This window comes from Sus scrofa, chromosome 6 (assembly GCF_054392235.1).
Source record: "Sus scrofa isolate SSC_HxYL_T2T_F1_AM1 chromosome 6, Sscrofa_HxYL_maternal_Yorkshire_Landrace_v2.0, whole genome shotgun sequence".
NCBI classification, from domain to species: domain Eukaryota; kingdom Metazoa; phylum Chordata; class Mammalia; order Artiodactyla; family Suidae; genus Sus; species Sus scrofa.
The window spans coordinates 2,310,661-2,335,394 of record NC_139388.1 but is presented as its reverse complement, the minus strand read 5'-3'; the positions used below and the strand labels follow the sequence as shown (position 1 = coordinate 2,335,394).

The window sequence follows — 24,734 nt, the reverse complement described above, 5'->3', positions numbered from 1 at the left end:
GCTGCTCGGCCCTGACTGACCAGCTGCAAGTGTCATGGAAGTGAGAGCTCAGGGCCCAGACTCTGCTCTTAAAGCCCAGCTGCAGAGTTTGGCAAGTTACACCACCACTCTGAACTCCAGTCTCTTCTTCTGTGAAATGACAGTGCTAAGAGTAGCCTCCCCTCAGAACAGTCGTGAGGTTGAACAGGTGGGGTGGCCCCTTGTTCTGGTCTGAGCACTGGGAGGCCCACGTCCCAGGAAATCCTTCTTTCTGGGAAGCCAGGATGCTTGATCCGAGCCTGGCACAGGGGAGCCCCCCCCCACTAGCTGCGAGAACGGGGCTCCTCACCTCGGCGGGGTACGCGTGGTCCTCCACTGTGTGCTCGGAGCCCCACTCGTCCACTGCTCCCCAGTGGAAGTGGAACTGCTTTAGTCTGTAGGGGTTCTCCAGGGGCCCACCGCTGATTCCTGGAAAGTGAAACGGGGCGTGTGAGTCTGTTTGTTGGACCGTGGTGTTGCTGTGACATCTACCGTGGGGCCACGCAATGTCCCTCTGGAGAGAGTGACGTCCTGCCACAATGACACACTCAAAGCTGGGGTCTGGTCTGGCCTAGGGGCCGGTCAGGCTCACAGGGACGTGGGAGTGATGCAGAGCCAGGTGCTGCCACCGGGTGGCGGTAGCGGCCTCAGCCCTGTGCAGGGAACAAGAAGGCAGAGAAAAACCCACTTCTTTTTTTTGTTTGTTTGTTTTTTGTTTTTTGTTGTTGTTGTTGTTGTTGTTGTTGCTATTTCTTGGGCCGCTCCCGCGGCATATGGAGGTTCCCAGGCTAGGGGTTGAATCGGAGCTGTAGCCACCGGCCTACGCCAGAGCCACAGCAACGCAGGATCCGAGCTGCGTCTGCAACCTACACCACAGCTCACGGCAACGCTGGATCATTAACCCACTGAGCAAGGGCAGGGACCAAACCCGCAACCTCATGGTTCCTAGTCGGATTCGTTAACCACTGCGCCACGACGGGAACTCCGAAAAACCCACTTCTGAGATGCCTGCCAGACTTGCCTTTCATGAAAAAAAGACATCTTTAGAATAGAATAATATTAAAGTATTTCACCAAATACTTTCATAAGCTGTAATGATGAGAGCAAGATGTTTACGCAAACGCTGGGCTCTAAGGTTTGACCTTTCCCTCCAGGGCTGACCCTTTCCCACCAGGGCAGCCCCTCCTCGCCCTGGCCTCACCATACGTCCGGCTGGCACGGGACCTCTCCTTTCTAAGTCACCCGAGTCCCCGGGGACGGGGGGGGGGCTCCCCCAGAACTGTTAGTGCGACGGTTCTAACAGGCTTGGCCCGGAGCGCCCGTGGAGGGGTCTGGCTCTGACCCGTGGGGTTGTTGGCAGCGTGGCCAGAGGCCCAGCGCCAGAGCCGGGAGTCTGCATTTGAACAAGCTCCCCTGGGGTCGGGAGGTGCGCGCCTCCGAGCGCGGCCAAGGGCAGCTGCGCTTTGCTCACGGATTTCCATCAGCACGTGCGGCGGTCGTTACGGTAACTGTCTGGCTGGAGACCGAGCTGAGCGTGCTGTGACCTGGGGTGAGTCTGCAGGACACTGGCAGAGCGACGGCCTGAGCTCCCGGGGTGGCCGTGCCTGCATCAACCCCTCTGGGAGGCAACAGCAGGGAAATCACTTGGTGACATGACGGCTGCTGGCGAGAGAGCGTCCGATTCGACCGGCTCGAGTTGCTTTCTGCGTTGTTTTTGCCCTTAAAGCACCGAATATAAGCGAGAAAACAGACGCAGCCTGCGAGTCTGCCTTGATCACCCCGGGAAGCTTCTCCCCGTCTTTCTCCACTTGAAACGGAGTGTGTTGGTCTGGAGCTCATTAAGGCCATCTCACCATGAGGTGCTCTGGCTTTCTTCACACAAGCTATACCTCGATTTAGAAACACACCAGAAATACCGCTCCCCCCTCCAAGCAGATAAAAACACTGTAAATCACCAAGGGTGAAGCCGGAGCCCTGCAGGCAAGGAGGAGCCCGTCTGCAGGGAGGGCCCAATGGGATCCAATGGTCAGGCTTTCACGGAGATTCTTCTGCTTTCTTGTGAAAACACGAGGAGGTGGGTTTCTTTTCCTTCAAGGATACTCGAGCTGAATGGTCTTCGTCCTTGTGCGGTTTGCTTGATTTTTGATTCATCAGGAGAGGTTAAAGTGGTGGCTGGTAATCCTACCCAGAGGAACAAGGACTCGAACCCGGGTCTGACACCAAAACCTGTGCCTTCCGGACAAAACAGAATCTAAAGAACTGACCGAACTGGGAGACGCAGGCAATGGCGCTCTCTGTGCCACTGGTTCCCACGGCAGGAGGTTTGCAGGCCCGGCCCGCAGACACCGGGACCCCCGCCCCCCAGCCCTGCCCCACCCTGTGCACCAGTGAGCACAGTCGCTGTGTGACCTGGAGCAAGTTGCTCATCGTCTCAGAGCCTCAGCCGTCCCAGCTGAGAAAGGAGGAGAGTTGGCAGGACGCACTGAGATCCTGGCCTCAGAAAGGCGACCGTGCTGGTGACCCCACACCCCGCGACCTTTCAGGGACCTACTCGTCCATCGATGAAAGAACAGATTCCCGGCCAGAGGTCCTGGTGTTCCCCTCCAGCTCAAGCATCCGAGGACTCTGCAGATACCACGTAACGTCCGAAAGAGGGATGCCCGCTGCACAGGCGTAAATCCCCCACTCGCTGGGTGTCCGCCCGACCTCAGCGACACAGAAATAGCCGCCCCCACTGTGGCCGCCATCAGAGAGGGTGGGCGTGGGCCTGCTGGGATGGGCGAAGACTCTCCCGAGGTCACCCTCCAAGCAGGACTGGTGCCCAGGGCCCCATGCTCTCCCCACATCCGGCTGCCCCAGAATTCTCCAGAAGCCGCCTCCCTCTGCTTCCCAAAGGCAGCAGCCTGTTTAAGCGGGAGGACGTGCCTGGGGTCTGGCTTTGGAATCTGGGCTCCTCAGGCCGCAGGCAAGAATGTTCCTTCTGGGGCTGGAGTCTGGTCACCTGTCCCTGAGCAGAGGCCAGGCTGGAGGGGGACCAACAAACGCATAAGCCCCCAGGGCTGCTACCAGACGCAGAGAAGCAGAAACACACAGCCGAGCTTCCAGGAGGGAACAGGGGCGGGGGAGGGGCGGGGTGCCCCGTGGCTGGAGGGGGCTGCAGCCGGAGCGGGGGGCTGTGATGCTCTTCAGCCTCATTCCTTGAACCCACTTCAGGAGCAAAGAACGGACTGTGCAGGAGACGCCGAGTTCTAGCACGGGTCGGTTTCAAGGCAGAAGCGGAAGACTCTGTAACGACCAAGCCCAGTGCCAGAGGCTTTCCAGCGTCGCCGCTTTTGTGCATGAGGCCAGGTGGGCTCTGTGCCTCCAGCCCCATGGATCTCAGTCCGGACATTGAGCTGCTCCCGGCCTCAGTTTCCCTGCCTGTACAGTGGGAGGTTCCCAGGGCCTTCCGGATGGGAACGCCACAAAGATTAAGTACAAAGTCCCTGGCCGCACGCCTGGTGTTCCCGGAGCACCTGCAGGACAAACCTCAGCTGCCGTGGCAGGTCTCTGCGCTGCGACCAAGCGGCTGATGGAGGAGTAAAGAGTCTCCCTGGTCCTCGGCTAGCGTCTCATGTGTCCTGGATACTGTGAACCTGCGTCCATCTGCAACACCACTGCCAGGTGCTGGTAGGCAGTCGGCAGGAGCTCCAGTGCTGCCACCGAAGAGGCCAGCATTTACGGAGCGCCTGCTGCACGCAGGGCATCCTGCAAGCACTCTAGTCCCCTGTGACCACCCCCCATGAAGACCCTGCATGCAGCTGCGACTGGCCTGATTTAGCGTTGAGGAAACTGAGATTCGAGAGGGCAAGTCCCGCAGGTCCCCCAGGCACCCCAACCCAGGCCTGATGGACGGTCCAGCCCACATTCTCGGCTTTCCCTGCCAGGGAAGTTAGGAACCCAGTTGAAGGGCACAGCCCCGGATAAAATACTCTCAGAGTGACTTTTCATGATGACAAGACAGTGTCAGAGGAACTCCCCCCGAGGGAAAGGTTTAAAAAGCCAAGCCCAGGAGCTCCTTCATGCCCTAATGGTTGAGGATTCGGTGTTGTCGCTGCTGTGGCTCAGCTTTAATCCCTGACCCAGGAACTTCCGAGTGCCACAGACTTGGCCAAAAAATAAAAAATAAATTTAGGGAGTTCCCGTCATGGCGCAGCAGAAACGAGTCCGACTAGGAACCATGAGGTTGCGGGTTCGATCCCTGGCCTTGCTCCATGGGTTAAGGATCCGGCATTGCCATGAGGTGTAGGTCGCAGATGCAGCTCGGATCCGGCATGGCTATGGCTGTGGCTGGCAGCTGTAGCTCTGATTCCATCCCTAGCCTGGGAACCTCCATATGCCTTGGGTGGAGCCCGAAAAAGCAAAAAAAAGAAGAAGAAAAATTTTAAATGAAAAGTAAAATAAAATAAATTAAGAAATTAATTAATTAAAAGGGAAGCTTGTTTTGTGAGAAGGGGGCCTTTAGCTCGCCAGCCCCCAGACTCCACCGACTGGAGGCTGAGCAGCCCTTCAGCAGTCTCCAGGAGCAGGTGCATCAAGACTTAACTGGGGACCTGCAGGCCCAGGACGGTGAGCCGCAAGCCCAGGTCCCTCTGTCTTTGTTCTCGCAACAGCCGCTGAGGAGAGCCAGCTATTTTTGCGTTGGTGCTTTTACCAGGCCATGTTCTAGTGAATCAAAACTGCAGACAAGACCAGGGGGCGGGGATGAGCCTGTTCTTGGTGTTGCTCCAGGACTTAACTAATGTTCCGAGGCGCTGAGCTCAAAGGCAGAGGCTTTCCTTGTGTTCTCTGGGTTAGGAAGCTCTTGGTCATTCTCCTCAAGAAAGCTGGAGCCGCAGTGGCCAGCCAGTACACTGTCAGAACCCGAGGGGCACGTGCCCACCCCCAGGACCTCGAAATCCAGAAATCGGGGAGGTCAGGTCGCTCCCTGGGAGCCGAACTGGGACCACCGCCTGCTGGCTCTGGGGTGAAGCCAGGCTGACTCGTGCACAAGCCCTGGTTTCACAAAGCACGACTCCCCCTGGTGGTCCTCCCTGTGCACCTCAGGCCAGATGGTCTCACAACAATCATCACACCTCCCCGGTCAGAACAGGCTGAGCATCAAATGCGACAGTGCCTGCAGATGGCTCCCTCGCCTGGGCACGGGCACCCAGGAGGTGCTTCACCAGTGGCAGCACCAACTCTTGCTATTGCAGTGCTACTGCTATTAGACACACCATCACCGCCTCCATCATCAAACGGAGATTTGCAGTCACCTGAAACAGCCACCATTATTCCCCGAGAGAGGACCTGCATGAACAGACTTTGCGGGATAAGGGTATCTGAAGAAAGTGTCCTTTAGAAGGGGTTAGCTCGCCACAAAGCCTAAAAAGGAAAGGTCATTCATTCATTCAACAAACAATCATGGAGTTCCCACTACGCACCACGGAGTTCCCACTGTGTGCCCGAGCCTCTGCTCAGCCGGGGGGACGGAGCGGGTGATGCCCGGAAGCCCTGCCCGCCCCCTCCCTGAGCGTGGGAGCCACAGGGGCAGCTGGCCGGGGAGCCGGTCGTGGACGGAGTGAAGCGTGGTGGCAGGTGGAGGGTGCGCTGGGAACCTAACTGGGGCGGGTGTCCAAGGGCCTCCCCCAGGAGGTGGGGGTGCAGCTGAGCCCTGAGAAGGAAGCGGCAGGAGAGACAGAGTCAGCCGCTGGGCTGGTGGAGGTTGTCTGAGCGTCTGAGCGCGGTGAGCGGGGAGATGGGCCGGCAGGCGGCGGGGTAGGTGCCGGCCGCGGCCACGCGGGGGAGCCTTTGTCTGCAGACTTTGAATGTTGCAGCCTTTAAGCCGGGACACCTGCCCGGTTCACCCAATGCCAACAAGCTGATCCGTCCCGGCCCCCACCCGACACAAACTCAACTCGTGAGGAGAAAACGTGCTGGGAGTGGGCAGGGAGCCCCTGCCCACAAGAGGCCGCTGTGGCCAGGCAGGAGGGGACCCTGGTGGGGGGGCGGCGTTCCTGGAGGCTGAGGGGCAGTCGCCTCTGATGGTTTTGTTTCAACCACAGCCGGGGTTTAAGAACTTTGCCTTTTTAAGACAGACACTGAGAGCCCTGAAGAAGAGCACAGCCTCTGGGGCGGGCCCTCTTGGGTGTGTCACGGGAACCTGCTGGGCGGCTCACCCACAAAGGCCCAGGTTCAACTCCCACGGCCTTCCCCGGGCCCCTCCCCCGGGCCTTTCCCCACCCCCCTCCCTCCTCTTCCTCCACCCCTCACCCCAAAGCCCCCCGGCTCCTGTCCACCCTGGGAAACCCTCCGGACCCCTTCTGTGTGGGTTCCACCCCCTGGCCGTGCAGGTGTGGCTCACGGCCCCTCCTTCTGCCGGGTCACGGGCACATGCACAGGTGACGTCTGCCTGGAGGTGGGGGCGGCTCTGGCGGGACCATCCTTGACTCAGTTTCTCTCTCAGCGCCCGTTCCCAGCACTTGCTAACTTGAGGTCTCTCGCGAGCCAGGGCTGCATCCGGGTGGTTCTAGGCCCAGCGGGTCACCAGGCACGTGAAGTGCGTTTGGAGAGGCTGTCCCTTCCCAGGGGCCCCTCCCCCAAGCCCTTCCTGGCCTCTCCCTTTGACTTACATGCTGCCGTCGGTTTCTTTGGCCAGAGATCCCCCAGCTGGTGGACGCTCCGTCTGTGAACCTGGGAGTCACGGGGCTCTGAAGCTTCGCGGTCTCGGGCCCGGCTGTGGGCGCTGCCCTCCGGGGCTCCGGCTCAGGTCGCCCCTCATGAGTTCTCATGTAGAGGATAAGAGGCCCAACCTCACAAATGGCCTAAAATCCACTTCAGTGCTGGAAGGCACCTCTGCAGGCCTGTGGCTTCAGGGCCCATTCGTGTCCTCGAGGAAGTAGCCCTCCAGGAGGGCTGTCACAAGTCACCGAGGGCCTCCTGGCTTGGAGTTTCCATTTCGCCCCCCGGAAGGGCTCATGCAGAGTCTTCTGTGGTCAGAGAAAGCCGGGCTGGGCGGGGCGGGCGCGGGTTCTCTGCTCTCGATTCCAATTTCCTGCTCGCGGGGGCCTGAAAGCACAGCCGTGGCCTGTTCTGCTCTGATGGGAGGAGTGGCGGCAGGTGAGGCTGCGCTGCGGTGGACGGGCCGCTGCCTCTCCCGGCAGGGAGCCCAGCGCTCCCACGGGCCTCCGGGAATCTCCCCAAGCAGGCGTCAGACGAGGATGAGGCTGAGGGTCAGAGATGAGGGGACACGCCCCCAAGGCCCTTTGTGCGGTGACCCTGCCATGCTCCCTGCCCCCAGCCCCAGAGGAGGTGGGCCACCTGCTGGCCACTCACTCTGCGCAGCTGCATGGGCCGGAGGGGCGGCCCCAGGGCACCTGGGCTCTCTGGACTCAGGCCCTACAGTGTCTGCAAGATGCGAGTGCTGGGCTCCTTTCCTGTGGATTTGGAAACTGTCCCGGGGTTGACCATTGGCCGTGGATGTCCTCTTCCCACACACGAGAGATGCAGCCAGCTCTTGGGGTTCCAGGAGAATGAAATGCCTTGAAAAGTGCACCTGACGGCACCAGGAAGCACCTGCAGCAGCAAAGCCGTCAGTGCTGGCAGTGACACCGGAGCCGGCCCGCAGAGCACAGGCGTCTCCTAGGGAGCAGCGGCCCTGGCTCTGTCCTTGGCCCTTGACCTTCGACCCCACTGTCAGCACCTCTGCCGCCACTGGGTGGAAACGCGCTGTCACCCCTTAGGAAAAGGACCACGCGTGCGTGGGACCTGGGGCCTTGCCCGGGAGGGGTCCCGGGGTGGGACGGCGGGGTATTTTCCTTCTTGCTCCCCCGGTCCAGAAGGCCTCCCCCGCCAGCCCTTTCTTCCCTGGCCTTCAGCCGCTCACATTCCTTGGAAAGAGCCGCTGGCCCCACCTCTCTTACTCATCTCGGCTGGCGGCCTCATCTGGCGCCCTCCCAGCCTCCCCCGTGGGAGAGACCGCCCGAGACCTCCACGTGGAGGGCAACGCCCTCGGGGTTCCTGGCGCTCACCTGTCGGGGTGACCTGAGCAAAGGGGCCACATTTCCTGCACCGTCACCCCGACGCCCGGCTGCTCTGCCCACGCCCTTCTCTTCCTGGCTCCTGAGGCTTTTCCTTCCCATCCATTCAATTTTGTTTTTGTTCTTTTTGATGATGGCAGGGTCTCATCCTTTTCTTTTTCTTACTGCAAAGCTTTCTTTCGGCCTCCCCTTCTTTCAGCTTCCTGCTCCATTTCCTGCACTCCCGGCAGCCCCCAGTTCCCACCGGAGGCGCCCAAAGAAGACAGAACATCTGAATAGAGGGGGCTAGAGGCTGGAGGTGGGGGGAGCATGTGAAATTGAGCAGGAGAGAAAGAAAGAGGAAACTAGGGTTTTGGGAAAATGACGAGTAAAGTAAAACCAGATTGGCCTGCGTGGACCTGAGCCACCAGGGGAATTAGCCAGCTAATTTATATGGCCGGGGAGAGACACCCAGATAATTCTTTCGGTCTGTGGCAGGGCGGGGTGGGGCCCTTTGAACCAAATTGAGAAGGTGGTGGAGGAGCCAGAAAGTGGGGTCAGGGCCAGGTCACTGCAGAGGCCTGGCTGCCACAGGGCGCCACAGCCTGGAATCGGAGCTCAGGGTGGACGGCTGGGTGGGGGCTCTCAGGGGAGAGCGGGGCGGGGGGCGTCTCTTCTGGGAGCAGCAGCCCCGGAACCCTCCCCTCTCAGCCCCCTCCTTGCGCAGGCGGGCTCACCCTCACTGTCACTGTGGTGGCCCCGCCCCACACGAGTGACCTACGCTGGCGATGACCAGCAGCCAGGGCGCACGCTGCCATCTCGGGGACAGAGGCGCTGCCCTTGGCCCCTCTCCTGGGAGGTGAGCCTCCATCGTTGTCCCACGTGGGGGTCTCCCCGACTCTGGGCGGGGTCCCCCAGGGGAAGGCGGGGTGGAGAGGACTCTGACCCAGCCCCGCCTGCGCGTGTCAGGATCGGAGCCCTGCGTTTCTCTCCTCTTGGCTTCAGCCAGTCTCAGCCGAGTTTCTGCCGCAGGCAACCCCAACAGTCACCACGGGGATGCTTGACCCGGAGCTCAAATCGAGGCCAAGGCCAGGACTGAGAGCAAAGGGGACGGGAGAGGGCGCGTGGGAGCCGCTCTGACGGCTGCTGGGAACCGCCGGGCCCATCTCCTCCCCCAGAGCCTGAAGTCACCGCTCGGGAGTATTTACAGCACAAGAAGCAGCAGTAGGCACTCCCCGCCTTTTCCCCGTCCCTCCTCCCCAGTCCAGAGAGCTGGTCACTGCGCATGGACCAGCCCTCCGCCAGCCAGTACTGGGAAGGGCCAGCCTTCCCAGAGGACGGGGCTGCGGGCCTCACAGTCCGGTGCTCGGACCACGAGTCTCCGTGGGTCAAGTTAAACGGACACTGGACACTGTCCCTCCGCCCGCGGCTGCAGACCCAGCCTGTAGCCGAATCACATGTGAGCAAAGAGGACGGAGGAAGCCAGAGTTCCTCCAGCTGCCTCTCCTGCCCCTTCTCTCCCGATCCAGTCCCCTTCCTGCTTGGATGCTTCTGCCGGACCCTTGGAACCAGGGATGGAAACTCAGATGAAGCCGACCTAAGCAAAAAGAGCTTTATTAGTCCAGGCTGCCTTGGCTTCTAGAAGGGCTGCACTTGGAGGCTCAGCCGTGGCCTCAGGCCACGTGTTGGCGTTGCTCCCCCAGCTCCCCCGCAGCCGGCCTGGGCTTAGCTGACCGAGGGCTGGGGGAGCCCCAAGCTCAGGCATCAGTCCCTTTCCTCTGGAAATCCGAATTATTTTGTTAAATGTATCAGCAATCCACATACAAAGCTCTAAAGGCACCTCCAGAGTTTTTCCTATTTCACGACTTAAAAGAAAATGAATCTGTTTTTACAGAGCTATAAGATTCAAGAGTATCCATAAAAGTTATATAAAACCAGTACGGATTCTACAGAAATGCATCTACACCCACGTCGGCTTTTCTCTGGTCATTCCTATCTTCACACAGCTATTAAACAACCAATTAAAAGTTCAGGAACTCTTTATTCAATCTCTTAAAGTTGGATAAAATTAAAAAAAAAAAACACATTAAACTGAAAAGTTAGAGTTCCCGTCGTGGCGCAGCAGAAGTGAATCCGACGAGGAACCATGAGGTTGCGGGTTCGGTCCCTGGCCTCGCTCAGGGGGCTGAGGATCTGGCATTGCCGTGAGCTGTGGTGCAGGTTGCAGACGCGGCTCAGATTCTGAGTTGCTGTGGCTGTGGTGTAGGCTGGCTGCTGTAGCTCTGATTAGACCCCTAGCCTGGGAACGTCCATATGCCACGGGTGTGGCCCTAAAAACCAAAAAAGCAAACCTGAAAAGCCAATTTCCGTTGCTCCTTGGGAATGTGAACTTGGGACAGGACAACAAAGGCAGAAAAACGTTGGCGCACTACGTGCATACACGCACAAGCCCCTGCTCCCCAGGTCCCGGGAGGCCTAGGCCCTGTGCTTTCTTAAATCTGGTCTCCAAACTTCCCTTCTCTTCTTCTTCTTCTTCTTTTTTCCTTTTTGGGACCACATGGAGGTTCCCCAGCGAGGGGCCGAATCCGAGCTGCAGCCGCCAGACTACACCACAGCCACAGCAACACTGGATCCGAGCCGCATCTCCCACCCATACTGCAGCTTTTGGCAACACCGGATCCTTAACCCACCGAGCACGGCCAGGGATCAAACCTGATCCTCAGGGACACCATGCCGGGTTCTGAACCCGTGGAGCCACGACGGGAACTCCCTCCCTTCTTCTCTTTGAACCAATCTTGTCCTTCTAAGAAGGTCCTTTGGTTTGTGTTGGCCAGAGTCGGGGTTCCCGTCACGTGCACACAGGGAGGCCCACATGATAGACGCCCCCTGCGGGCACCCTGTGAGCTGGTGGGGGCGGGAGGCTGCGCTCAGGAAGCGCGGGCTCCTCTAAGGGAGATGAGAAAAGAGGCCGGTGGAACATGTGGCCTTGGCATGTGGGAAACAGCTCACAGGGCCTGGCACAGGGAATAAGGGCTCTCACCCCCAACGGCCGGCCCGGCGGGGCTCTTCTCTCCCCACCCCCAGGTCAAGAAACGGAGCCTCGTTTATGCCTTTAACTTCTCATCCCTGTTCACGCAACGACTTTCTAAGTGCCTGCGACGCCCAAGAGGCCTGGTCCTGCCCTCGTGCCATTAACATCCTCGCTGACGGTCCGTGAGCAAGACGCCTGGGCTTATGGGAGGGCTGGGGGCTGCGTCGGGGGTCCCCAGCCTCGGCGCTTCCCTGGAACAACTCCCAGGACTCAGTTTATAGTCACGTGCGTGGCGCAGCCTTATTAGCTGAGATCGGCGTTGGCAGAGGGGGAGGCCGTGCCTGGAGGAGAGCAGGCTCTGGGGCCCCTCTGGCGAGTCTCCTGGCATGTGCTGAATCCCCAGCGACAGGCAGGGACAACACGTGTGGAGATGCCCACCTGGGGTGCCTGCTGGAGACTCGGGACTCAAGGTTTTATTGAGGGCTGGTCACACGGGCACCCTCTGCCCGCCGTAAATTCCTGACTCCCAGAGGCAGAGCAGATGTTTGGCACGAATAGCTCATGATGGCACCACTAGGTGCTGAGAAACCCCGGGGCGGAACTGGCAGCCGCACAGAAAGACAGAAGCGCGAGGAGGCTCCTCCCGGGCCTGTGGGCACCCACCCCGCTCCTGCGAGGCTCCTGCTGAGGCTTGGAGGAGGTGTCGCACGGGGGGCCCTTAGCAGGACGCAGGGATCTGCCCGCAGCCCTCAGCTGCTGGTCCTGCTCCCTGCTTCCCGCTCCCCCCACCCCCTTCTGCAGCAGCTGGAGTCACTGCCCGGCGCACTCAGGCTCTGGCCGCCCGGCTGCCATGGGCACCGTCTCCTTCCCCCTCTCCGCCCCCCCCCCCACCTCTGCCCTCTCTGCTTTTCTCCTCTGACGCACCTGCATCACCGTTTCTCCCGCCACCTCCAGGAAGGGAAGCCCCGGGAGGACCTCACTCTCCACGCTTTTGTCCCCAGGGACGTGTGCGCCTGGGTGGTGGGCCTCAGCAGCTTTAAAACGCACGTCCCTCGGCGTCCCCATCGCCAGCCTCGCTCTCTGTACCTCTTCCCCGGCACATGCACACAAAGTGCGCCCTTCTCTGCAGAGCCCGTGACCGGCTCTCAGGAGCAATGGGACCCAAGAGCCTGGACCCCAGCCCCGCTCACCTGACCAATCGGTTGAGTCGTCGAATTCCACCTGGAGGAGGTAGCCGGTGTTCCAGACGTGGAGGCAGGAGGCCGCGTCGTAGGAGACGCTGAGGGGCTGCAGCCGGGGGTCATAGACGCTGTCCCTCCAGCGGATGTTGATAGGGGACGGCCGGGTGCCCCCTGGCGAGGAGGCGGGGTCCTTCCAGAGTGGGTGCACTGCGGGCAGAGAGGGAAGAGGAGACCCCACTCCAGACTCCAAGGAAGGTGGCAGAAAGCTCGCACATGCCATCCCAGAGGAGGGAGAACCCGGCCTGTGTGCGGCCTGGGCCACCAGACTGCCCGACCCGCCCAGTCGGCAGGGCTGCGGCTCCATCTCCTCTGCGGACCCTTCCCAGAAACGGGTTCCTTCCCCCCTGGACTGCAGCTCGCCTTGGCCTTGGGCTGGGCTGCTTTGGGTCTGATCTGTGGTCGTTGTCACAGCGTGGTCACAGGAGTCATGACTGGGCATCTAGCCCCGCCCCGGGGAGGTAGGCAGTGCCGCGGACTCAGAGGGCAGCAAACCCAGCGGTCATCGGGGAAGCCAGAGTCCCGGGGTCCACAGCAAACCCTGCCTGGAAGGAGCTGGAACAGAAGCCTCCTCCCTCTACCTCGTCCCACCCCAGAACCCCCATCTTCAGTCACCCAGGCCCCAAGGTGGGGGTCCCAGGCCAGCAGCAGCCCCTGGGTGCTTGCGAGCAATGCAAGACCTTGCCCCCCCCGACCCCCCTGAAGTCTTCAAGCCGTAGCAAGACCCCCCACTGCACCCTGATTCCCGGAGGCAGCTGCTCTGGCTGGTTTAGAGCACGGCCTTCGGGGACCCTCCTCGAAGCTCACGGAAACACACACTCGACTGCAAAAAGGCACGCCTTCTGCTCAGGACAGGGCAGGCCTGCACCTCGGTTTTTGTCCCTTGGCTGTGGCCGTCTTCACAACGGCCTCTCTCTTATGCTCGGCGACCCTGAGGAGGTGGGCCCCCCGGATGGTGGATGGTGTGCGTCCTGGCCCCACCGCTTCGGGGCTGTGTGCCCACAGGCAACTTTGCTAACCTCTCTGAGGCTCGGGTTTTACCACCTATGAAAGGTGGATCAGGCGGTACTGCTGGGAGCATGAAAGGAGGAGAGGCTTAGAAGAGCAGAGGGCTGGGGTCTGGGCATCGTCTTCAGGTGGAGACCAAGCGGATTAGCGGCCAGAGCCCCGTGTGTGTCGGCTTTCTGCTCCTGCCGTTTCATCCTGATACAGCCTGTGAGGCATTTCATCATCCGCTTTTATAGACGAGGAAGCTGAGGCTTAGGGAGTTAAAGCCACGAGCCACTGTCTCCACGGACAAGCGTCCCACCCCCGAGACTGGCTCTGAAGCCCAGGCTCCCCCAACCTCGCAGACCTGGAAAGGGTGGCAGACGGCATCCGAGGCCCAGGGGAGGACAGGGCGAAAGGCACAGGGCACCAAGGCACCATCACCAGGACGAAGCCGACACGGGGCCGCCTCTGGACGGAGCTGGCTGGGGACCCACTTACGATGTTTGCCGAAAACGTACTGGGGTTTGGGGCCTGGGGACCGGCAAGGGGTGACGCTTGTCTGGTGGGCGGGGAGGGCGGCAGCTTGCCACCTGAGCTCCGAGCACCTCGCCCCCCCATGGCCCTGTGATGCTGAGGTTGAGGAGCAGCCCCGGCTCCCGCGGCAAAGACAGAGTGGAAATTGAAGCCAGGCTGCCCGGCTCTAGCCCGTCTCCCACTTTGAAAGACCCCACAGGAGATGGGCATCCAGTCGCACCTGCAGAAGAAGCTTGAGGCTCTACTTACCAGCGTTATTCCTCCTTCTCGGGCCGCAGGGAGCCTGCACGCACCATCGCTCCGGCCGTAGCCAGTGACCGCGAAGGGTCCCCCACCGCTGCCTGACCAGGCCCGAGAAAGCCGAAGACGTCACGTGGCCCCTGCAGGACAGCGGGGCCCTGAGCATCTTCTGGCCGCACCCCAGGGCCCGAAGCAGGACGGAGGCTCTTCTACTCTCGGTCCTCACCTCGGTCGGACAATGAGGAGCGGGGTGGTCCTACGTCTTTTGTAAAAACTCACCCAAAGCCCCGAGCCTGGTGGTTAAATTTCAACCCGCGCCCGCCCCAGCTTCGTGGGTGGCGTGGGGCTTGGCTTAGGGGTGGGTGCCCTGGACAAGGGCCTTCACTGCGGTCAGGCCCTGGGTCACTGTGCTTTGATCTGACAAACAGTGGAGCGAGGGTGCCAGGGAGGGCGGGGAACTTGGTGGGAGCTGCTGCCAGACTAGGGGTGGGGGGTGGGGGGATGGGAGCAAACAGACCAGAGCAAAGTCCCCAGTCTTGGATGTGACCCTGACTTGGGCTTGCGGTCCTCCAGCCTCGAGCTGCTTGAGACCAGGCACAGAGCCACGCCGTGGTCACCTGCAGAGAGTGACAGTTCAGAGGTGCAGGGGGTCGGGAGTCAGCCATAGCTGCTGGAGGTCCCTCTGCCTGGGCTCTGGGCAACAGCCTGCCTCTCTCTGCCCAAAACAGACATGAGCTGAAAGGAATTTGTGATGCCCAGAGGTGCCCTGGAAAAAAAAAAAGAAAAAAAAAAGGAGTTCCCGTTGTGGCTCAGTGGTTTAAGAACCTGACTAGTATCCCCAAGGATGTGGGTTTGATCTCTGGCCTTGCTCAGTGGGTTAAGAATCAAGTGTTGCTGTGGCTGTGGTGTAGGTCGCAGATGCAACTCAGATCCTGAGTTGCCGTGGCTGTGGCTGTGGTGTAGGCTGGCAGCTGCAGCTCCTATTCAACCCCTAGCCTGGGAACCTCCATATGCTACTGGTACAGCCCTAAGAAGACAAAACAAGGCATGCTGGTGGGCCCGGGACACGCCTAGGCTGTTCCTCTTGCCCCAATGTAATTTTTTTTTTTTTTGTCTTTTTGTCTTTTTCTAGGGCCATACCGGCAGCATATGGAGGTTCCTAGGATAGGGGTCTAATTGGCGGTACAGCTGCCGAACTACACCAGAGCCACAGCCACACCAGATCCGAGCCACATCTGCAACCTACACCACAGCTCACGGCAACATCGGATCCTTAACCCACTGAGCGAGGCCAGGGATCAAACCCGCAACCTCATGGTTCCTAGTCGGATTCATTAACCACTGCGCCATGACGGGAACTCCCCCAGCATAAATATTAATGTGCCCCCTTCACAGCTCAAGTGTCCACAATTGGACAAGAAATTAGATGGTCACCCTAGCGACACAAATTGTAATCTTCGCAGACGCCAGATAATGAAAACCCCCTTTGGGACTATTCGGCAGTTTATTTCCCCGGAGGACAAGGTTCAGATGGAAAGGTCTGCGGATTTTTGTGAGGAGAGGGTTTCAAACTCACAAGCATCAAGGGAGTAGAGAATACAACTTATCACGCAATCCTGGATTCTCAGATCCGGAAACGCCACAGGGCAGGGGTCCTGAGCACTGAGGCCACTTGTGCGCTCCTGAGGGCCCCCCATCCTGCTGGTTGGACACACCGTGTGGCCCGCAGCGGTCTTCAGTTCTCTGATGCCCCCCCGTGTGGGACGGCGTGGGGTGCAAGCAAGAAAACCACCCCTGGATTGCACACGCTCGTCTCCCCAGAGCGTCTCAGGTATGTCCCCACCCTGGGGTGGCTTTTCGTCTGTCCTCCACTCGTTGACTTTTGCCCTGGTTTCCTCGCCTGTAAGGAAGGGAAGTGTCAGCGTGGACCCTGTCAGGCGGGAGGATGTGGCCACTCCTCCTCCGGATGGACTTTGTCCCGTGAATAACACCGCGCTGAACATCTCTGAGCGGAGTTCCGAGGTTTGGCATCTATGGCTCCACGGAGAAATGCACTGACGCTGATGACGCGTGTGCCCCGTTCCTTGCCTAAGGGATGGTGCCATATCCTGCGCTCAGCCTCTCGCCTTCTACACTTTGAGCCAAAGAGCCTCATGTTGGAGTTCCCATCGTGGCTCAACGGTTAACGAATCTGACTAGCATCCGTGAGGATGCAGGTTCGATCCCTGACCTTGGTCAGTGGGTTAAGGATCTTATGTTGCTGTGGCTGTGGTGCAGGCCAGCAGGTGTAGCTCCGATTCAACCCCTAGCCTGGGAACCTCCATATGCCGCGGGTGCGGCCCTAAAAAGACAACAGCAAAAAGAAACCAAAAAAAAAAAGGGCAAAGAGCCACATGTTTCTCCAGCCCAACCCCTTCTAAAAGTTGAACACCTCCTTTGCGTACCAGACACCAATTAGGGGGCCTCGTATGATACGAAATTCTCTGCAGAACCCGGAAATTCCTCACGTGGATTTTTGTGATGGTGAATTGCGTGGCCGCTGGCCTGGTCCGCGGGGCCCAGATAGTGGATATTTTCAGCTGGGTATCCTGGGGGCTGTGGTTAACCCTGAAATCAGCGGACTCGGAGTAAAGGAGCTTGCCCTCCGTACTAGGACCCACCACTGCCCAGCGAGCCGCCCCCAGGCCGGCTGAAAGCACGATCATTGACTGTCATTGACTGCGCTCCCGCATCTGCCATTTGGGCAGGGCTCAGGGGCAGGTTTTACGTAAGATAAGCTAGAGTTACCGTGGAACTCCTAGGTGTATACCCGGGAGAAATCAAAACACACATCGACCCCAATGTGCACGAATGTGCGGAGCAGCCGTGGTCATGACACGCCGAAGACGGGAACGGCCGTCGGTGGCTGAACCGACGCCCCGAAGCGGTATCATCACATAACGCAATTATTGAGCCATAAATCAGAGCGACGCTGCAGCCATCAAGAGAATGTGGCCCTGGCCAAAGAACAGACAAATCCGTCAACGAGACAGGATGGAGAGACCAGAAGTAGAGCCAGATGAATGCAGCCAATTGATCTTTAACAGCCGAGCGGAGCAAAGGTACCCCTTTCAACAAACGGCGCAGGAGCAACTGGACGCCCCCCCCCCCCACACAAAAGTGAATCCAGACCCAGACCTCACACCTTCACAACAATTAACTCAAAATGGATCGCAGACCTAAATGCAAATTCGCAACCATGGCATTCCTAGAAGCCAGCAGAGGAGAAGGCCCGGGGGGCCGCGGGCTTGGCTTTGTAGGTCCAACGTCAAGGACGCGGTCCACGAGGGAATAATCATCAGCGGGACGTCCTTGGATGGAAAGACTCTGCTCGGTGAGAGACGCTGTCAAGAGGAGAAGCCAAGCTCAGACGCGGAGAAAACATTTGCATAAGGCACCTCCGATAACGGCCTGTTATTCAAAATACGAAGAACCCATAAACTCAACAGTCGGGAAAAAAACAGCTCTACTAAAGATGGGCCAAAGACCCCAACAGAGCCCCCCACTGCCGAAGAAGAGGTGCCGATGGGAAATAAGCGTCTGAAAAGGCCTTCATTGGAGTTCCCGTCGTGGCGCAGTGGTTAACGAATCTGACTAGGAACCATGAGGTTGTGGGTTCGATCTCTGGCCTCGCTCAGTAGTTAAGGATCCGGCGTTATCATGAGCTGTCGTGTAGTTTGAAGACACGACTCGGATCCGGCGTTGCTGTGGCTGTGCCTGTGGTGTAGGCCGGCAGCTACAGCTCCAACTGGACCCCTAGCCTGGGAACCTCCATATGCCGAGGGAGTGGCCCTAGAAAAGATAAAAAGACAGAAAAAAAAAAAAAAGAAAAGAAAAGGCCACAAAGAAAAGGCCTCCACCATCACGGCATCAGGCAAATGCTCGTTAGAACCACAACAAGACACCACCACACTCCCATCAGAACGGCCCCCCCCCAGCACACCCACGTCACCCAGTGCGGGCGAGGCTGGGAGGGCACGGGAGCTCTCCTCCGCGCTGCTCAGATGCAGCAGGGCGGCCACTTTGGGGGACAGCCTGGCCACTTCTTACAGATGCGCACATCCTCCGAGGGGCTCAGCTGCGCGCCTCGGGGCTGACTCAAGGGAGGTGAAAAGACCCACAGAAAACCCTGCACTTGGATGTCTGCAGCCGCTGTGGGCATCACAGCTAAAACCTGTAAGCCACCGGAGGTCCTGCAGAAAGTGAAGAAACACCGAACCTCCAGGCAGCGGAATATTATTCGCCCCTCAAAAGAAATGAGCCGTCAGGCCACGAAAAGACCTTGAGCTGTCAAGCCATGGAGGAACCTCAATCGCATGTTACTAAGTGACCGAGGCCAGTCTGAAGAGGCCGCATCCTGATGCCAGTCCCCGGAGGTTCTGGAATAGGTAAACCCAAGGAGACATTGAAAGGAACAGCTCGTGGGGTCAGGGGTGGGGGTGGGGGAGGGACGTGTGAGCAGGTGGCGCCCAAAGGACTTTCAGGGCCGTGAAACTACTCTGCACCATCTATCATAACGGACACACGTCGTGAGACGTGCAGCCAAACCCACGGATCGCACAGTCCAGAGGAGTTCCCTTGTGGTGCAGCTGGTTAAGGATCTGCTGTCTTCACTGTGGTGGTGTGGCTTTGATCCCTGGCCCGGGAACTTCTGCATGCCCTGCTGTGATCAAAAAGAAAAAAGGGGAGTTCCTATTGTGGCTCAGTGGTTAACGAATCTGACTGGCATCCATGAGGATGCAGGTTCGACCCCTGGCCTTGCTCCGTGGGTTAAGTGTCTGGCATTGCCGAGAACTGTGGTGTAGGTCACAGATGTGGCTCAGATCCTATGTTGCTCTGGCTGTGGTGTCGGCTGGCAGCCACAGCTCTGATTTGACCCCCTAGCCTGGGAACCTCCACAGCCCATGGAAGTGGCCCAGAAAGAAAGAATAAAATTTTAAAAGAAGAAGAAAGAAAGAACGCAGAGCACCAAGAGTGAAGGCTAATGTGGGATGTGGACGCTGGGTGATGATATGGCGTCAGCGCAAGCTCATTGCAACAAATGCACCACCTGGTGGGAGCTGTTCCGGGCGGGGGGCGAGGTTGGGGGCTGCCACAGGGTGGATGGGAGTTCTGTACTTTTTTGCTCAGTTTTGCTGTGAACTGAAAAATCTCTTAGCTCAGCTTACCAGCTAAAAAAAAAAAAAAAAAAAAAAAAAAAAAAAAGAGTGACGTGCTGATGCAGCTACAGCATGGGTGAACCTTGCCAACATCATGCTAAGGGGCAGAAGCCGGTCCCAAGAGGCCACACAGTATATGATGCCATTTATGTGAACTGCCCAGAATGGGCACAGGTGCAGAGAGAAACAGATCCCTGGTTGCCAGGAGCTGTGGCGCAGGGTGTGGGTGCGGAAGTGACCGCAGAAGATGATGAGAACGTTCTGGAACAAATTAGTGAGGCTTCCCAACATCACGAATGTACTTGGTGGCTCAGAATGGTACCCTTTAAACTGGTTAATGGTTAATTTTACATTAAGTGAATTTTTACTGCTGTCACTTCCTAGTCCTTCAACGTCTTGATGGCCTAGAACATGCAGTATGTCCAGGTCTGGGTGGAATTCACACCAGGTGTGGGGGGGCGGGTACAGGGGGTGCCAGGTGCCACTTCTTCCCGCCCCTTGAATCATCCTCTGAGTCCTCCCCCGGGATTCCAGCTCACCCCGAAACCAGTGTCTGCCAGCCGGGACTGGAACCCAGGAGAACCTCTGGGCTGGGGAGACGCCGTCCGGGGGAAGCCAGTCACACAGAGGCACCGTCCAGGGCAGGAGCCACGGCCACGGCGGTGCCCAGAGGTGGGAGCACTTCTGTTCTCCTAGCCACACCTGCAGGGCACCCCCCACCCCTGCCTCAGCTCAGATTCCAGCTCTGATCCCACCGACTCCACGTCGACTCAGGACCCTCCTCTCTGCTCTCAACTCACTTTCCAACCCTCTCGCCAGAGTGAGTTTGTTTCTAATTTTAATTTTAACCCAATTTAATTTTATCATTAAACATTTTTTTGGCTCACCCCATGGCATGTGGAAGTTTCCCAGGCCGAGGATCAAACCTGCACCACCATAGGGAGCCAAGCCCCTGCAGTGACAATGCCAGATCCTTACCCCCCTGTGCAACAAGGGAACTCCTGCAGAGTGAATTTTGAAAACGCACATCTCCTCATACCCACCCTTGCCCCAAACCTTGGAGAGGCCTCCAGTTATCTTAGGATCAGACAAGACTCGTCCCTTGCCCAACGACACCTGCATGTCCCACACCGTAAATACTTCTCCAGGCACAGCTCGCAAGCTTCCTCCTCAAAGCTCTAGCGCCGTCACGGCTGTGTGACCCCCGTGTGTTGCTTAACCTCTGTGACATGCATCTTCTTCCTAATGACTAGGGGTTCTAAGAAGACATGCCTGGCCCAACACACGGTAATACGACCGTTTCCTGAGTCTGACCCTCTGCTACACCAAAACTCTACCTCACGGCATCGTCCGAACGCCCCACGAGCTGTGGGTCTGAACTGCCAGTTCCCAGAGGAGGCGGCTGACTTGCCACAAGGGAGCCTGGCCCCTAAGCCCCGGCGGGGCGTGCTCCCAGGGCCCTGCCCTTACGGAAGGTTGTGCTCCGTTTTCTAGGCTTTTCCTGGGCAGTTGAGGGCTTTGTGAATAATTCGTTTTTCTCCATCTTAGGTACCTCTTCGGGAAAGGACCCAGAAGGATGCCCGAGGTGCGTGAAGTGGGCACAGAGCTGTTTCAGGAAGGGGCCTTTGAGATCTCTGCAACTGCCCAGCACACGCCCATCTACATGGTCCTTCATTTCTGGGCCATCCAGGCGAGTGGGCCTCCCTCTCTCTGTATGAGGCTCTCAGGGATGTGACCTCAGCCTCACGTCCTCCAGGGACGTGGACTGGATGCTCGTAAGAACTGACAGCGAGGACACTGCTGAGCGGCTCTGTGTGCCGCCCTCAGCAGGTTACCTTTTTTTTTTTTTAAACCCTGGTTAATCAGCTAGATGTCAATATCGAACACCTATCTCTTTGAGCTTCCTGGGCAGCAAAGTGAGACGTAAATAAACCTGAAAGATCAAAAATAAGAAAAAGTCCAGCCTCAGCACAATTATCATTTGATCTGCTTAAGATGCACGTAGCAGTGGCCTGGAAGTGGCATTGTGCAAAGCCTGAGCAGGAAGGAGCACGCATATCTACGCCTAAAAGGGAGCTACAGCGAGGACTTGATGGTATTTTGAAATAAAGCAAAAAATAATCACCCAAATTCATCCGCTGTCTGGTCAGGTATTGACATACCCTAGTCAAGAATTTCACCGTCGCTTCGATTGGCTGTGACTGAGGCAGAGGGTGGGGAGAGAAAGCATGGCTCCCTGGAACCTTTTTGCCCCCACTTCTCTCCCAGGATTTTTGTGGTTGGCTTCAGAGACCCTTCTCCACTGCGAGCGGACCCTGGACTCCGACGCAGGTGCTTGGGAGTCCAAACCCCGCTTTTGTCTCTGTCCAGCTGTGCCACCTGGCTGAGCACTCGTCAGTCAGGCTCTTTGGATCCGCCTCATCTCTGAAGGGGGCAGACCTCATCTCAGCATCAGAATCCTCCCAGGGCTGACCTTTCCTGGTTTTTGGAAATTAAGCAAAAATTTTCATTTGATTTAAATATACAGAGCCACTTTGGCCACCACAGTAACCTTTAAGACCTGTTTGCCTGTAATTTGCATAGACTTTCTTGGATCTCACTTTTTTTCTTTTTTGGGGGGGTGCGCCTGCTGCATGCGGAAGTTCCCAGCCAGGGAGGGACCCAGAGCCCCAGCAGTGACGACCCTGGATCCTTAACCTGCCATGCCACAGGAAACTCTCTGGAATTTCTTTCCTTTCTTTTTTTCTCGAACTTTCCTTTAACGGTATTTGAATTTCAGCGTTATCAAAGTGTAACTAAAAAGTCCCCAATATGGGACAAAACACTGCTTTGTTTTCAAACTGCACATTGTGCTTTGCCTTTTTTCTACAGTAAAAGCCATTTCACTACACATGCTTCTATTCCCAGGCTGAGACCTTCCCTGACACACTCAGGGACAACCTAAATCCTAGCCAACTACAAGTCCTCCCTCAGGCTTCTCTTCGGTGCTTTTTTCAGGATCATAGCGAACCTTACTCACAGGAAATTGCCTCCCCAGCATCGCCGCTAAGAAGCTGTGGTCCCGTTCACAGCGAATTCGGCAAAAGCTAAAAGAATCACAGGGTGCTTGCTACAGAGATGTTCCAATCTTTGAAGAAGATCTGTAAGTGTTTCCTCTCAATATACGATATCAGCTCCAAGGATCAGGTCAAATTCTCCAGGGGAAAAACTCCCCAAATTCTGTCCCCAAGTCAGCTCCTTGACAACAGGTTTGGGTTGGATATGGGGCGGTAAGTTGGCTCACGCGTTTGATTTAAGAAACTCCAATGCTACCTTTCGATCCGTGATGGTCCCATGAGCACCGCGTCCCAAACCACCACAGCGACTCCCAGCTGCTTCCAGTCCTGCTGCATCTGGATCCTGCAATTTGCAAAGCAGAAGGAGGCAAGAGGCTTGTGGAATCTCTGAAGCCCCATTCCTGCGGTGCCCTCACCGGGCACCAGGGCCATCTCGTCTGAGCCCAGCTCCCTGCTCCCTCAAAGGTCCTTCCCGCGGGCCCCAAACCTGAGGGAACCAGAGGGATCTGGCCGAGAGCGACGGATCCCCAGACGCGCAGGCTTCCCACCCATCTCTGGAGCACCCTCGGCCTCCCTGCTGATGGCTGAAGGCCGAAGGCGCGCTCAGCGCCCCAGGGACCGGCCGACTACACATCCCAGCCTCGCCTCTCTCTCTGGAATTTCTTTAAGGCGCTTTTCCTGCAGAGGCATCCAGCGACCAGTCCCAGGAGAGCCCCCAAGGGCTAATTCTGGAGGAGCCCTTAACTCAACAAGTTTGCCCAGGGGCGCACAGCCAGTTACTGACCGAGCTGAGCTTTATTATCGGCAAAAGAGAAGCATCAGGAGGGAGTTCCCGTCATGGCGCGGCGGAAATGAATCCGACTAGGAACCATCAAGTTGAGGGTTTGATCCCTGGCCCCGCTCAGTGAGTTAAGGATCTGACATTGCCGTGGGCTGTGGTGTAACACGGTCGCAGACTCGGCTCAGATCCCGTGTTCCTGTGGCTGATCCTGCGGCCAGCTACAGCTCCGATTAGACTCACAGCCTGGGAGGTTCCATATGCCCCGGGTGCAGCCCTAAAAAGCCAAAAAGAAAAAAAAAAGAAAAAGGAGAGCAGCACCAGAAAATCCACGCTAAAGCGTTTCTCCATCGTTTGTAGTGTTTGGAGGATCAAAAGAATTCTAGCTCGTTTTAAACAACTCAGAGGCAAGCATAAAGAAGAGAAATGAAAAGCAGCGGTCAGAGTTCCCGTCGTGGCGCAGGGGTTAGCGAATCTAGCTAGGAACCATGAGGTTGTGGCTTCGATCCCTGGCCTTGCTCAGGGGGTTGATGATCCGGCGTTGCCGTGAGCTGTGGCGTAGGTCGCAGACGCGGCTCTGATCCTGCGTTGCTGTGGGTCTGGCGTAGGCCTGCGGCTACAGCTCCGATTAGACCCCTAGCCTGGGAACCTCCATGTGCCCCGGGAGCGGCCCTAGAAAAAGAGGCAAAAGGACAAAAAAAAAAAAAAAAAAAGAAAGAAAGAAAAGCAGCGGTAATACAAGCACACAAGAAAAACAATACCATTAAGCAGGAATACTATTTTTGGGAATTACCTATAGTTTGGGGATTTTTTCCCTATGGGTACCCACAATTGTGCTTTTATGCAAAATAAACATATAGATATTCATATGTCCTATGTTTATGTTCACATATAACTATGATTACATTAATACGCAACAGTCTACATATTACATATGCACATATTTATTTACCAATTACACAGAATACATATTATCATGTATAATTTTTTTTTTTCAGGGCCACACCTACAGCATACCTAAGTTCCCAGGCTAGGGATGGAATCAAAGTTGCAGCTGCTGGTCTACACCACAGCCACAGCCACAGCCACGTCAGATCCTGAATCCACTGAGTGAGGCCAGGGATCGAACCTCATCCTTATGGATACTAGTCCTGGTCGTTACTGCTGAGCCACAACAGGAACCCCTATATCACGTATAATTAATACGCACTTTTCCACGCGCGTGCACTCGAGCCTGTGGAGACCCTGAGGACGCCTAAGCATACCCCGTTACTCGGAGGAACGCCGCCACAGCGGCGGTGGGAGCGATTCCTGGACACGCCTGGGGCAGCGGGCCAGGCATCTGAACTACAAGTCCCAGCATTCCGCTTGCGGCGAGGGACGAGGGACCCGAGCGCGGGCGAGACCACAAATACCGGCAGGCTTGGCGCAGATGCAGGGACCACGAATCCCAGAATGCACTGCTCAAGGCTCGCGCAAAGCCCTCCGGGACATGTAGTCTTAGGGGTGGCTAATTCCTAGTCATTCCGCCTCAAAGAAAATGCAAATTCTTCGAACAGCCTACCGACGTGATTTCTCCGGGATTATCCGGGAGCCCGAGCGCACGACAGTGAAG

At 57.6% G+C, this 24,734-nt stretch overlaps 2 protein-coding genes and 1 pseudogene across 11 annotated transcripts in view; 1 reads left to right on the top strand and 2 right to left on the bottom strand.

Annotated features, from left to right (window-relative positions):
• CA5A (carbonic anhydrase 5A) overlaps positions 1–14,327 on the bottom strand; it is a 32,879-nt gene extending 18,552 nt beyond the window's left edge. For all 9 annotated transcript variants that reach the window (XR_014805256.1, XR_014805257.1, XM_084959347.1 and 6 more), the window contains exons 1-3: positions 14,097–14,327; positions 12,276–12,473; positions 329–447 (exon numbers count right to left, since the gene is read on the bottom strand). Coding sequence is in view for 7 of the 9 variants with exons in the window: in XM_084959347.1 (XP_084815473.1) it covers positions 329–447; positions 12,276–12,473; positions 14,097–14,253 (474 nt within the window). In the remaining 2 variants the exon portion in view is untranslated. The remainder of the gene's footprint in view (positions 1–328; positions 448–12,275; positions 12,474–14,096) is intronic.
• Positions 14,328–22,019: 7,692 nt separating this feature from the next.
• LOC146402144 (protein N-lysine methyltransferase METTL21A pseudogene) lies at positions 22,020–22,913 on the bottom strand (annotated as a pseudogene).
• A 1,683-nt stretch (positions 22,914–24,596) lies between these two features.
• Positions 24,597–24,734, top strand: part of BANP (BTG3 associated nuclear protein) — a 74,370-nt gene continuing 74,232 nt past the window's right edge. For both annotated transcript variants that reach the window (XM_084958391.1, XM_084958384.1), the window contains exon 1: positions 24,597–24,733. The gene's annotated coding sequence lies outside the window, so the exon portion shown is untranslated. The remainder of the gene's footprint in view (position 24,734) is intronic.